The 12,246-nt window shown below is 57.6% G+C and overlaps 1 protein-coding gene across 1 annotated transcript in view; it reads right to left on the bottom strand.

The window, feature by feature from the left end:
• Positions 1 to 12,246, bottom strand: part of ADAMTS7 (ADAM metallopeptidase with thrombospondin type 1 motif 7) — a 34,425-nt gene that overhangs the window by 9,157 nt on the left and 13,022 nt on the right. The window contains exons 5-14 of the mRNA XM_058665272.1: positions 11,698 to 11,781; positions 11,340 to 11,464; positions 10,569 to 10,718; positions 8,875 to 9,018; positions 2,533 to 2,677; positions 2,015 to 2,107; positions 1,468 to 1,613; positions 1,117 to 1,286; positions 861 to 994; positions 125 to 245 (exon numbers count right to left, since the gene is read on the bottom strand). Of these exons, the coding sequence (XP_058521255.1) occupies positions 125 to 245; positions 861 to 994; positions 1,117 to 1,286; positions 1,468 to 1,613; positions 2,015 to 2,107; positions 2,533 to 2,677; positions 8,875 to 9,018; positions 10,569 to 10,718; positions 11,340 to 11,464; positions 11,698 to 11,781 (1,312 nt within the window). The remainder of the gene's footprint in view (positions 1 to 124; positions 246 to 860; positions 995 to 1,116; positions 1,287 to 1,467; positions 1,614 to 2,014; positions 2,108 to 2,532; positions 2,678 to 8,874; positions 9,019 to 10,568; positions 10,719 to 11,339; positions 11,465 to 11,697; positions 11,782 to 12,246) is intronic.

Below are 12,246 nucleotides of genomic sequence, written 5' to 3'. Positions count from 1 at the left end.
TGCCAGGCTCCTGCCTTATAATCTCCAACCTGGGGTGGGAGCTGAGGGCAGGGGCTGGAGGGAGATGAGGAAAGGGTTGCAGGTGAAGGCGCATGCTCACGCAGACACAGCCAAGCCTGCATACCCAGGCCCTCCGCTTCCTCGAAGGTCCCGCTCACGGTGTGGCAGGTGGAGCCGTTGCCGTGGCACACGCCGCAACGGTCCTCCATGGCGCCGGAGTCGATCTCCAGGTCACAGCCCACGTTCTGCAACATGGGGCCGGGGAGAAGCCCCTGTTACTGCTGCTGCTGCCTTTAAGGGGGCTGGGGTGCAGGGCGATGGGGTGGGCAGGGGGCATGCAGGAGTGGGTAGTGCCTTGCCAGGAGGCTGTCCCACCCACCACAGCTGCCACATCTGACCCCTAGTGAGCTTGAGTTCTCCAGACATAAAATGAGTTGTTCAATCCACCCCTTCCAGGTAGGTGTGTTGATCTGAGATGGTATCTGAGATGAGCAGAGCTGCCCCCAAACCCCCTACTCCCCACCTCACACTGTGCACTGGGCTGTCCAGACACAGGATTCAATGTCAAAAGCTCCCAGGGGTTTGTGTTTTCTTGCTGCTCCCTGTCTGAGTCCAACAAAGCCTGGAGGGACCAGGGACAGCAGATGGCTTGGCCATGAGCAGGGAAGAGGTCTTGTCACCTGACACTGGGTGCCCGGTCACCTGGAAGACTGCAATAAGCTTCTTCCCACCGTTGACGGTCCCTACCCGGCTTCCCCAGTCCCAGGGCTGCAGCCATTGCCTGGGCAGAGGGCAGGGGTGGGGATGGTTCGGGGATGTGCACCTCAGGAGGCAGCGGGGCTGGGGACCGACAGGCGCACCTTGCAGATGCCATTGATGCAGAGGTCCCGGCTGGCCTGGCCCTGGTAGCAGGGGGTACCATCCACCACGGCATCCCGCAGCTTCTCGGCGAAGTATTCATTTGCCGGTCGGCAGTGCAGTTCACATGGATTCACTGGGGGGCCCAGGTAAGGGAGACAGGTCAGGAGCAGCCAGGGCTAGGTTCCCTGGGGCCCACCTGCCCCACTGCTCCCTCCAGCCCTCTTGGGGGTGAGATAGGGCAGTGCCGAGCCTTACCGTCATTGACCACAGGCACCCACGTGTGTAACTGGCCTTTATAGAGCATAGCGTCGAAGCGGCTGCACTGCACGTGCCGGAAGGAGGGGTGGCCGCGGGGGCAGGGCTGCGGGTTGCAGAGGCGGAAGCGCCGGCGCTCTCCCACGCAGTACTTGCCCTTGTACTTGGGCCTGTGGAGAGAGCCAAGGCAGGCTGACTCCGTGGTCCCATCTCTGCTGGGTGCTCTCCTACCCTGGGGTCCAGACACATCCCCCAACCCGACCAACCTCTGGGCACAGCTGTAATAGATAATAACATCTGTGAGCTACTGGCTGTGGCCGACTGGCCCTATCCTACCCAATCCACACTCACGTGGGCTGCGTGCACTGCCGCTCGGCACTCTGAACGCCTATACCACAGCTTCGCGAACAGATGGACCAGGCACTCCAGCCTGACCAGGCACCATCCACAGCCTCGGGCTGGAAGCCCACAGGGACGCACTCCCCATTGAGACACCACTGCGGAGACAGAGGCACAGCCACACCTATCCGTCAGCCTCATGCTAGTGAGAATGAGGGGGAAGAACCGCATGCAAAGGCAGATGTAGGTGAGTGGCCAGGGAGGAACAGAGTGGAGTCCCTGGGCTGACCCAGAACTGAAGAGGCCTTGGGGAGTGTGGACACTGGCCCTGACCCAGTGCTTCCAGTTTGCAGATGGGGACTTGGGCCAGGGGGAGCTGGGGTCAGCCAAGAGCAGAAGGGAGCCACAGCTAAACAAGAAGTGAGGCACCTCACCCCATCCACCATTCCCACCTTCACCCTCAGTCAGAGTGGGCCCCTCACCAGCACCCCCAGCCAGGGCGGGTCCCTCACAGACACTCCACCACTCCCCTCCATCCCCAGCCGGTACAGGCCCCTACCTTGCTGTCCCCACACCTGGTGCCATCCACCGCTGCATCCAGCTTGGAGTGACAGGTGGTCCCCACAGAGCACCAGAGTGTGTGGCACACATTCTGGGGGAGGCGGCAAGGGTCACAGCCTCACCTCCCACTCCCCCCCACCCGTCCCGATGCTGCCATCCATCCTTCGTTCCCTCACTGTCCCCAAGAGTGTCCCCGGAGCATGGTTCTGTAGAAATGAGGACCCCCAGAGGTGCCCCCTGATTTGTGTGGGCTTGGGCAGGAGGTCCAGAGCGGCCCACCTGCCCAGGCCTCTCCCAGCCCCAGCCAGCCCTCTGGGAAGACTCGGTCCCAGGGCCCCGGACATGCTCATGGCCATAACCTGGGGTGTCTCCCCTGGTGCCCCCAGCATGCTTTTCAATTCCTCCGGAGGACAGCAAAGCCCTGAAGGTGGGAAGCCTTCCACCATGCAGGGCTGCTCCCCTCTCTCCCAGCACCCCCTGTAGGCCAGGCAGGCCAGGGCCATCCGCCTGACTCACATCCATGTCATCACAGAAGGCAGAATAGGCCCCGTACTGGAGGCGACACTGGTGGCTCACGTCATACAGGACGCCGGGCGGCACGGCCGGGAAGTCAATGACCTCCTTGGATGGGGGGTCGTCCAGGCACAGCCCCCAGCCACGGCTGCAGGGAGGGACAAGGGGTTGGAGTGAAGGGGTGCAGGTTCATGGCCTGGCAAGACCCACCAGTAAGGCCTCAGGGACTCTCTCTGTCACCCCAGGGTAAGAACGGAAGGGGATTGGGTCCTGATGTGGGGAGCTGGCATCTGTGGCAGTGACCCTGAAGCCAGTCCGGACTAGGGAACCTCAGGCCTTGAGTTACCTCTGGGCCCTCTCCCTGAACCCCTTCCTGTGGCCTCCTGCCACCTCCAGCCCAGCATTTCTGACAGCAGCTAGGACATCATCAAGTCCTGAGAACACAGCACCCAGACACCAGCCCGGGGCAGGGTGTGCTGCCTTCCAAGGGGAGTGAGCTGGGCACTAGGGGGCCTGGGAGGAGGGAGGCCAGCACACAGGGCCACGGACAGGAACTGGCTCAAGTACAGGATGGAAACTGCAGAGGGAGGCGGGGCCTGCAGGGTCTGGAGTCCCCGATCCCATAGGGGAGGGAGGCAGAAACCCTTCAGCTGTTCCCTCTGGGAGACCCGTGTGTGAGAAGGTCCATGCTGGACTTCAGGAAACCTCTCGAGCCTTGGCTGGGGCCAGCAGGGGCTTGGGGGGTCCTAGGGAGGATGGCAGAAGGCATGGATCCTGGGTTCTGCTGGAGAGGCAGGCGGGGATATCTCAGGACTTGGGGAAGTAGTGGGAAGACAAAGGAGTCAGAAAGTGTGTGTGTGCACGTGAGGCTGTGTGGAGTGTGTGGATGCGAATGCGCGTGAGTGTGAATGGGGGCAGGGGAGAGTGCACACATGGGAGTGTAGGTGTGAGTGTGAGCACAGCTGTGAACATGTGTGGATGTGGACGTTAAGAATGCACACAGGGGTGTGAGAAGCTGGCAGCCCCCACCGGACTGCAGTCAGGGTCACATGGGGCCCAGGTGCTGTCTGGTGGGCACCGGCTCAGATGCTGTGTGGCCTTGGGTCCCCACTCACCCTCTCTGGGCCATCACATCCGACATCTGCAGGAGGCCCAGCCCCAGCTAGAGGTATAAATAACAGCATCCACTTGGGAAAAGCCCAGGGTCGCCGGCAGCCTGCCCTTCCTTCCTCCAGCCGGCCCCCCACCGGGTTCCTCACAAGGCAACCCACAGCCGCACCGGATCCCGGATCCTGAGCCGCCAGCCCTCCCCTCCCTTCTCCTCAGGCCCTCCATGTGCTAATAATAGCAGGCCCAGGCAGCCTCCGTCTCACCTCATCTTGCAAACAGCTGCCCACCATCTGCCAGGGAGACCATGCCCCCTAACCTCAGTTCCCAGTCTCCGGTCATGGTGGCGCCGGATGCTGGGGTCATGGGTCAGGCACCCCACCAGGTCAGGTGGAGACCCTGGTCAGACACTTCCTTCCCACCTCGCACTTTCCATACTCCAAACCCCACTCATTCCCCACGTCCCGCACACCCACCCAGCATCCTCTTTCTAATTGGCTGAGAGAGAGGCGACCTTGCTAAGCCTGGAAGGGATGGGTGGCCCCATCCACATCCCAACACCCATGTCATGTGCTACAGCGCTTGTTACCACAAGCTGTCGTAGGGTAAAAGCTGGCACAGGTGCCAGTCGCCCCCAGCTCCGAGTGCGTGTCCTTTCCCTGTTCGGGTGGCCACCTCTTGTGCTGCCCTAGCAAGGCGACTGCTGTGCCACTCTGCCCCCCTGTGCGTACCCTCCCCACCTCCCAGGCTGCAGTGGCAAACCTGCCAGCTGCTCTCGGTCCTCCAGTCTACACCCAGCTCTGTCTAGCATGAGGCTCTCGATCTCTCCTCCCACCCGCACCACAGGCCCTATGCCAAGGCCCTCACGCATTTCAGCCGCCGAAGGCTGGCTGGCTGTCTGTCCTGGAGCCAAGGGCTGGGCAGCACTTGATGGGAGCAGCCAATGACAGGCCCTGGGGTGCCGTGGGGGTGGCCACTTTTGGTCTACCAACAATTCCATCATCTTCTGCCCTTTCTCAGAGCAGGGTGGGGCAGGGGTGGAGAACACACACCCTCCTCCCTCCCTGCAGGCACTCACTTCTCTGGTTCAAGTCCACATAACAGAGCACTTGGCAAGAGCAGAAATCATTATCTTCCTTCGCCTCCCCATCAAAGCCCCATCATAGTCCCTGGCACGGACTGAGCTAAACAATCCGGGCAGCACACCAGTGTGACAGTGCCATCACCACCACCCATCTGGCCCAGGCCCAGAGGGACCAGGGACTTGGTTGGCCAGTGTGGGTGAAAGCCTGGGCCCAGGGCCAGGTCTGTCATCGCCAAATGAAATTCTCCTCTGCTTCGGGTCCCACTCCCTAGCCCACAGTCATTCTCCAGCCAGAAGCCCTAAGGGCACCAAGCCTCATCCCTTGGGAAACCCCACAATGAGCAGGTGGATTATATCAGCTTCCTTCTGGAGCCAACCCCACCTCCCCGCCAAACCCTACCAGAGTGACAGCCAAGAGGCAAACAAGTGTAAACAGCGGGGATCACAGGGAAGGGGGAGTTGATGATGACTATGGCCATGAGACATTTCAGGTCGGGAGGGCCAAAAGCTGACAGCCGCTGCTATAAGCAGAGGCTAACCCCAGAAGCAGAGGCCAGGGGGATGCAGCAACTGGGCTCACAGAGACCGCAAGGAGATGGGTAAGGCCCAGGACACCTGCCCGACTAAAGGTCTCTAAGTCCCAATCAGGTTCCAGATGTCCTTCCCGGGGCTGGGTGGCCAGGGGGCAGCCACTAAAGAAGGCCAGGTTCCAGGCAGTGGCACTGGCAGAGAAAAAGCACCCATGATGGAGGCCCAAGCCCCTTCTGCACCCAGATGCCACACGCCACCACAATGCTCTCATGGGACGACACCCCGGGGCTCCTGTCCAGGGAAAAACAGGATCTGGCAGAAATGTGACCTCTAGCCTATGTGAGAATCTCCAGGAAGCAGCTAGTCCCTTGCAGGTGGCCCAAGACCCCAAGCTGGCATCTGCATGTTTCCTTCCATATGGAGATAGGACCAAAACACTTTGAGCAAGCCTTTTTATCAAAAAAAGATTTAAAAAGTAAAAATAACCCAGGGGGTAGGTGCTGTGGCATAGTAGGATAAGCAAATGCCAAGATGAGGTGGGCCATGCCAGACTGGGCAACAGCACCCAACCAGTGCACATGAGAACTGGCGGGGTGTGGTGCAAAGCTAGTAGGGGGAATGTGGAGGGGTCCCCTGCTGAACCACCACTTCCACTGGAGAGTGCGAGTTGGGATGGGAACAGACCAGACCAGGCAGGGCTACAACACCTGTGGGCCTCATGTGAGCTAGGTCAGGGAAAAGCCAGGCTGGGCTGACTGTTGCTACTGGTGTAAGCATAAATCAGAGTGTGTGAGGGTTGGTTGGGCTTTGCTGCAGCATCAGCTGGCAGATGCTGGCATTGGGGGCTAATTCTGTCAAGCTAATCTGCAGAAAAACCTGGAAAGTGCACGATCCAGGAGTGGGAGTGGGTCCAGTAGGGAATTAGTGGGCTCTTCCCTGTTGGGTTACCACTCCCATTGGAGAGCATGAAAACCAGGACTGGGGCAGGCATGGCTAGACAGAATGGCACCCACCAGCATGTGTGGGCTGGATAGTGGGGCTGGTTGGGTTGAACTAGGCTTCAATGTCCGTTGACATGTACGAGAGCTGAATGGAATGTGGGACAGCCTGAACAAGTCTGCGGTACATACTGGCAAGCACGGGATCCAGGGCAGGGGACAGGCCTGGTAGGGGTTACTGTGGGTCACTCCGACTAGGCTCCAGCTCCCACTGGTTTGCATGAGGGTCAAGTGTGTAGTGGGCAGAAACGGGCTGGACTGCAACACCCATTGGTTTGTGTGGAGGACAGGGCTGGAGGCAGAACTGACCCAGCAACTGAACCACCAGCATATGCATAAGCTGATTGGGGCGGCGGACTGTGCCGGACCCTAAACTGGCATGCACGCAGGAGAATCAGGTCTGGGATCACCTCAGACTAAATTTCTTTGGGGATCCTTCCAACTGAACTGCTGATCTCAGAACCACAACCAAGAAGAGAAGTGCAGGTCGCATGGTCTGACTACGGAGTATATGTGTCAAAGCTGAGCCTTCTCAGAGGTTCAGACAGAGCAGTAGACAGCATATCCAGGTGCACATGGAGGATATGGCAGTACATTGGAGCCTGCAGAGGACACCTGGTACCACAACAGAGGATGGAGGACAGAACAAATCGATCAGCAACACAAGTCATGTGTTGGTAGTGAAAATCTGGGCAAACAGAGACTCTAAGTTGGACTATGTCAGCCAGTGGATACTGGAGAGATTTCATCGTGCTTGAAATCGTGAGATTGGCAGCAATTCAGAACTGTTGAACTCTCAAAACCACTTGAGCAGTGCCCTTGCAGCATGCCCCATGCTGGGGACCCTGGGATGAGTGGGAGCCTGGGTGGGGCTTCTCCCTTTATCTCCCCCTTACCCCAGATACAGAAAACAAAACAAAACAAAAAAAGGATGTAGAAACAATGGTCTTACCCACTTTCTGGTAGCCCTTGACCCTTTGTGCCCTAATCAACTATGTAAAGATTATCAAAATAAAATAATTTAAAGAAAAAAATAACCCAGGGGATAGGTGCTATGGCATAGTGGGATAAGCCTCCACCTATGATGCCAGCATGGACACCAGTTAGAATCCTGGCTACTCCACTTCCCATCCAGCTCCCTGCTAATGTGCCCGGCAAAGCAGCCGAGGATGGCCCAGGTCCTTGGTCCCCTGCACCCATAAGGGAAACCCAAAAGAATGCTTGACTCCTGGCTTTGTAGCAGCTCAGCTCAGACCATTGTGGCCATTCTGGGGGGTGAAACAGCCGATGGAAGACCTCTCTGTGTCTCCTCGCTCTGTAACTCTGCCTTTCAAATATCAATAAATAAATCTTTAGAATGAATAACCCAAAGGAGAGGGAAAGACTTCAGGGAACAGAGGGAAAGCATTAAATCCGTGTAGGTGACGAACCCAGGGAGATAAGATATCATATCTCTGAAATGAGAGCAGGATGATAAAATCAGGTAATTAAAAGTACAACAGGAAACAACGAAGACCTAAAAGTTGCAAATGTACATCTGACACATCTCAGGAAACGGGCAGATGGTAATTGTGTTGCTTGGCACACCCACACACCATCTCCTTGGTCCTGGGTTTGAGTCCCGGCCCTGCTCCTGATTTTGGCTTCCTGCGAAGGTGTACCTGGAGAGGCAGTGGCTGGGGGGGAGTCCCTACCACCCTCCTGGATGGAGTTCTCGTCTCATGCCACCATGCGGGGAATGCACCAATGAGCAGGCAGCCTCTCCTTCCCTTTCTCTGTTCCTGTCTTTCTCTGTATCCCCCTCTGCTATTCAGATAGATAAAAATAAACAATAATTTTTAAAAGCTGAAAAAGAAGTGAGAACTAGCTGAATAGTAAGGGTTCCTGAAAAAAAAAAAAATAGAAAAGAGAAAATGACCAAATAAACAATATAAGGACAGTTCCAAGAACTGGACAGAGGACAAGAGCTCCCAGATAAAAGGCAGCCAGTGAGTGTCCCCAAAATAAAAATAGCCCAGGCTCATAGCTATAAAACTCAAAAGCACCAAAACAAGAGGAGGGAAGAATCCCAAAAACTCTCGGACTTTTTAGAAGGTCACGCTCAAAGTCTTGGAAATCAGAATGACACGGGACTTTTCTCTCAACAGCTGTGGTGTTGGCAACTTAGAAAACTGTGGAAGAATGTCTTTGACCTTCAAGGGTAAGATTTCTAACCCAAAAGCTGCAATCCAATCAAAATGTCAACCACATGGGATGAAAGAAGAAAGACGCATCTGGGATTGGCATTGTGGCACAGTGGTTAAGCCGCCAGCCTCAGGGCCAGGCTCCTTTATCGTAAGGCTGGTATGTGAGCCATGGAAAACAACCCACGTGTTGGGTCCCTGCCACCCAGTTCCAGACTCCTGGCCTCAGCCTAGGCCCCTCTGCCAGAAATGCCACTCTGATCCTCCCAGGCACCTGTGAATGCTGGCTCCTCCTCCCAGGGTCAAGGTGGATGCTGGCTCCTCCTCCCAGGGTCAAGGTGGGTGCTCCTTACAGGAAGTGGGAGGACGTCCCTACCCCACCCCAGCATCCACCCCAGCATGGCAGGGTCCCCGTCTGTACCCATGCCAGCCTGGGACTCACTCGAGGAACCTGGTGATGTACTCGCGGCTGCAGCGGGACCAGGTGAGGGGCGCTGCGTCGTACAGGAGCTGTGGAGACATGATGAAAGGCCGTTTCCCAACAGGTTCACAGTCATTGCCGCTGCCGTCATGCTGAATGCCAAAACTGTGTGAGAGCACAGGCCCCAGGGGCGGGTGAGCCAAGGAGCACCAGGCCACCAGCCTGGCCCCACCCGGAGGGGACCTGCCTGAAGGAGACATACCCCTCACTCCCAGGGTTGGGTTGGCCGCCACCACAAGGCCACATGACCCTGAGAAATCCACCTGCTCTCTTTGAGCCTCAGTGTCCCTAATGTATGGTGTGGGATGAGATGAGATGGGGCATGTCCCCTGGGATGCCCTGCCAGGTACACCAGCCCCAGCTTGAAACTGCTGCTGGACTGGCCAACACAGCCAGCTAGGTGGCATGGACAGGGCCCATCACGGCCCTACCAGCTCCCTGGTGCCAAGAGTGGCCTGGCAGAGGCCTTCCCAACCCTGGTCGGGGTCCTTAACCCAGGGTCATAACCTTGAGAGAAGGGAGCTGAGTGGCTGTGTCACAAAAAGGTCCCACAAGAAAAATAAACGTGTAGGGTTCAATGGCATGGCATATAAAGCTAAACTTCTGCCTATAGTGCCGGCATTCTCTGTGGGTTCCAGCTCATATCCTGGACGCTTCACTTCCCATCCAGCTCCCTGCTTACAGCCTGGGGAAGCGGTGGAAGACAGTCCCAGTGCTTGGGCCCCTGCACCCATGCGGGAGACCTAGAAGAAACTCCTGGCTCCTGGTTTTGGTCTAGTCCAGCTCCAGTTGTTGTGGCCATCTGGGGAGTGAGTCAGCAAATAGAAGATTATCTCTCTATCTTGGCCTTCCAAACAAAAATAAATCTTGGAGGCTGTCGCAATGGCTTAACTGGATAATTATTTGCCTGTGGTGCCAGGAACTCACATGGGTATCAGTTCGTGTCCTGGCTGCTCCACTTTCCATCCAGTTCCCTGCTTGTGGCCTGGGAAGGCAGCGGAGGGTGGCTCAAAGCCTTGGGACCCTGCACCTGTGTGGGAGACCCGGAAGAAGCTCCTGGCTGCTGGTATAAAAATGAGTACCTGTTATGTAGGAGTCTCAGCTTTCTCTCTCTCTCTTTCTCAGCCCCAAAGCAAGCCAGGGTAACAACCAGGAAATGGCAGAATTAGGTTTCTCTGTCATTCAGAGGGACCCCCACCCCAATGTCTGAATTTGGAAGAGCCCAGCACCTCTGGCTCACAGAACTTTCGGAAACCTGCTCCCGTGGGGACAGTGTGAGAGAGACTGAACAGTGTGGGTGCAGGTGGCCAAGTTCCAGGGCCGGGTTTACACACTACCGCCTCAGGTAGAGGTAGATGCCAGCTGGAGGGAGCCTTGGACAATGCTGAACCCAATGCCGTGATCCATGGGGCACACACTGAGGCCCAGAGAGAGCAGTGCACCTGCCCACGATGGCAGAGCAGGTGGAGTGGGTGTGGGCCACCACCAATGGTGACGGCAGGGACTGCCAAACCCTCCCTCCAGGTGATGCATGGGCAGGAGCTACTCGGGGACAGTTCCCTTGCCCAGGGCTTTGCAGCCCATGTGTCTGGCTGCCCAGGGTGGGAGAGGAAGGCTGAGTTTGCCAGTGTGCCTGACAAGGGCAGCTGTGGTACCTGTGCCCGAGCTCGTGGGCCACGGTGAAGGCCAGTGGCAGGCCTGTGTCCTCATTGATGTTGCAGCTGCGGTGCGGCTGGCACATTCCCGCCACGTGGGCCAGGCCCAGGGTCTCGCAGGGCCGGTTCATGGCCGCACATAGGTCCTTCCTGCACGGGCAGAGAGAAGCAGCCTCTGGTGAACCTAGCCCAGTGCCTGGGAGGACACCCCTGCCCTGCCGGCGCCAGGCACCTTTGTGGATGTGGGAGCCGACCTGGGCATGGGAAACTTCGGCTGTTCTGCCAGAAAGCTGCCAGGTCCCTGCAGGGTGGACACTAACTCCATCTGGTGCTATGATGACCGTTAGGATGCCCACATCAGAGTGCCCAGTGCCTATTCATGCCAACCCTGGCAGGCAGCAGTGATGCCTCATGTCATTGACTTCCAGGTTATATTCCCAGCTCCCCCAACCACTGTGGTTATTAGGCGAGTGAACCAGCAGCAGCTCTGCTTGTCTGACACTCTCTGCCCCACTTCCCCTCCAGCTCTCTGCTAATGCTCCTGAGAAAACAGCAGAAAACTGCCCAAGTACTTGGGCTCCTGTACCCAGGGGAGACCCAGATGAAGCTCCTGGCTTCAGATTGGTCCAGCTACAGCCATTGCAGTCATTTGGGGAGTGAGCCAGCAGATGGAATCTCTCTCTCTAAAACTCTAAAAACCACGAGTCTCTTTGAGGGCAGGGTTGCGTCTGTCGTGCCTGGGATGTCTCCCTGCTCGGCAGTGACTGGTACCTGGTGAGCAGGATGGCAGTGTCGTGATGCAGAGGGTGCGTGTCCCCCTTCATGTTGATGCTTTTCTGCCACTTGCAGAAGCTCTTCAGGGTATGGTCTGCGTGGTGTGTGATCTTCAGGTCCTCCTGGGGGCAGAGACAATGACTGCTCATGAAGCGAGATGGCCAGGTTGAGCCCCGGCAGCTCCTGGCTCCACATCCAGGCAGCAGCAGAGAGGGGAGTCAGCCAGCCAAGGACCAGGAGATGGATGGGGTGGGTGATGGAGGACAGCATCCCGGCCAAGGAGGGAGAGCCCTGCCATGTACTCTCACACCACACGTGAGGGGCAGGGAGCTGGAGGGGCTGCGTCACCGCTCACCTCTTCTTCCTCCAGCAGCACCAGGCGCACGACGGTGATATGAATGGGGTTCCCGATGCTGGGATCATGAAACAGGCCGGCCACCTGCCCACACAAGCAGGTCACAGGCCATGGGCATCCACCCACACAGGAGCAGGGGAGAGACATGCATGCTTGCACTCACACTTGATACACACGTGACCATGATGCACCCATGATGTCATATCAACATCCCCTATGCACATGTGTACACACACACACATCCCCGACCCAGGCAGGACAAGCAGGCCACCTAGGCCTGTCCTGTGCATGTCTGGGATTTGCTTCTGAGGCCCAGCCCCTCCCCACACCAGGATGGACGACAGCAGTTCCAGGCTCCAAACGCTGGTTTCTTGGTCCATCCCAGCTACCTCTGGGGAGGTGCACACTAGCTCTGCGGTGCGGCAAGAGACCCAGGGAGCACCAGGGGGCATGCACAGGCCCATTCCTCTGCTGCCCTGTCCTTCCAGGGAAGGCCAGTGGGGACTCCTTACTAAACCCTCCACCCTCAGAGACAGAAGGGGCCGGGGA

The sequence above is a fragment of the Ochotona princeps genome, chromosome 6, assembly GCF_030435755.1.
Source record: "Ochotona princeps isolate mOchPri1 chromosome 6, mOchPri1.hap1, whole genome shotgun sequence".
Taxonomy (NCBI): Eukaryota; Metazoa; Chordata; class Mammalia; order Lagomorpha; family Ochotonidae; genus Ochotona; species Ochotona princeps.
The sequence above is the reverse complement of the archived record's forward strand: the minus strand, read 5'-3'. Positions and strand labels throughout refer to the sequence as shown.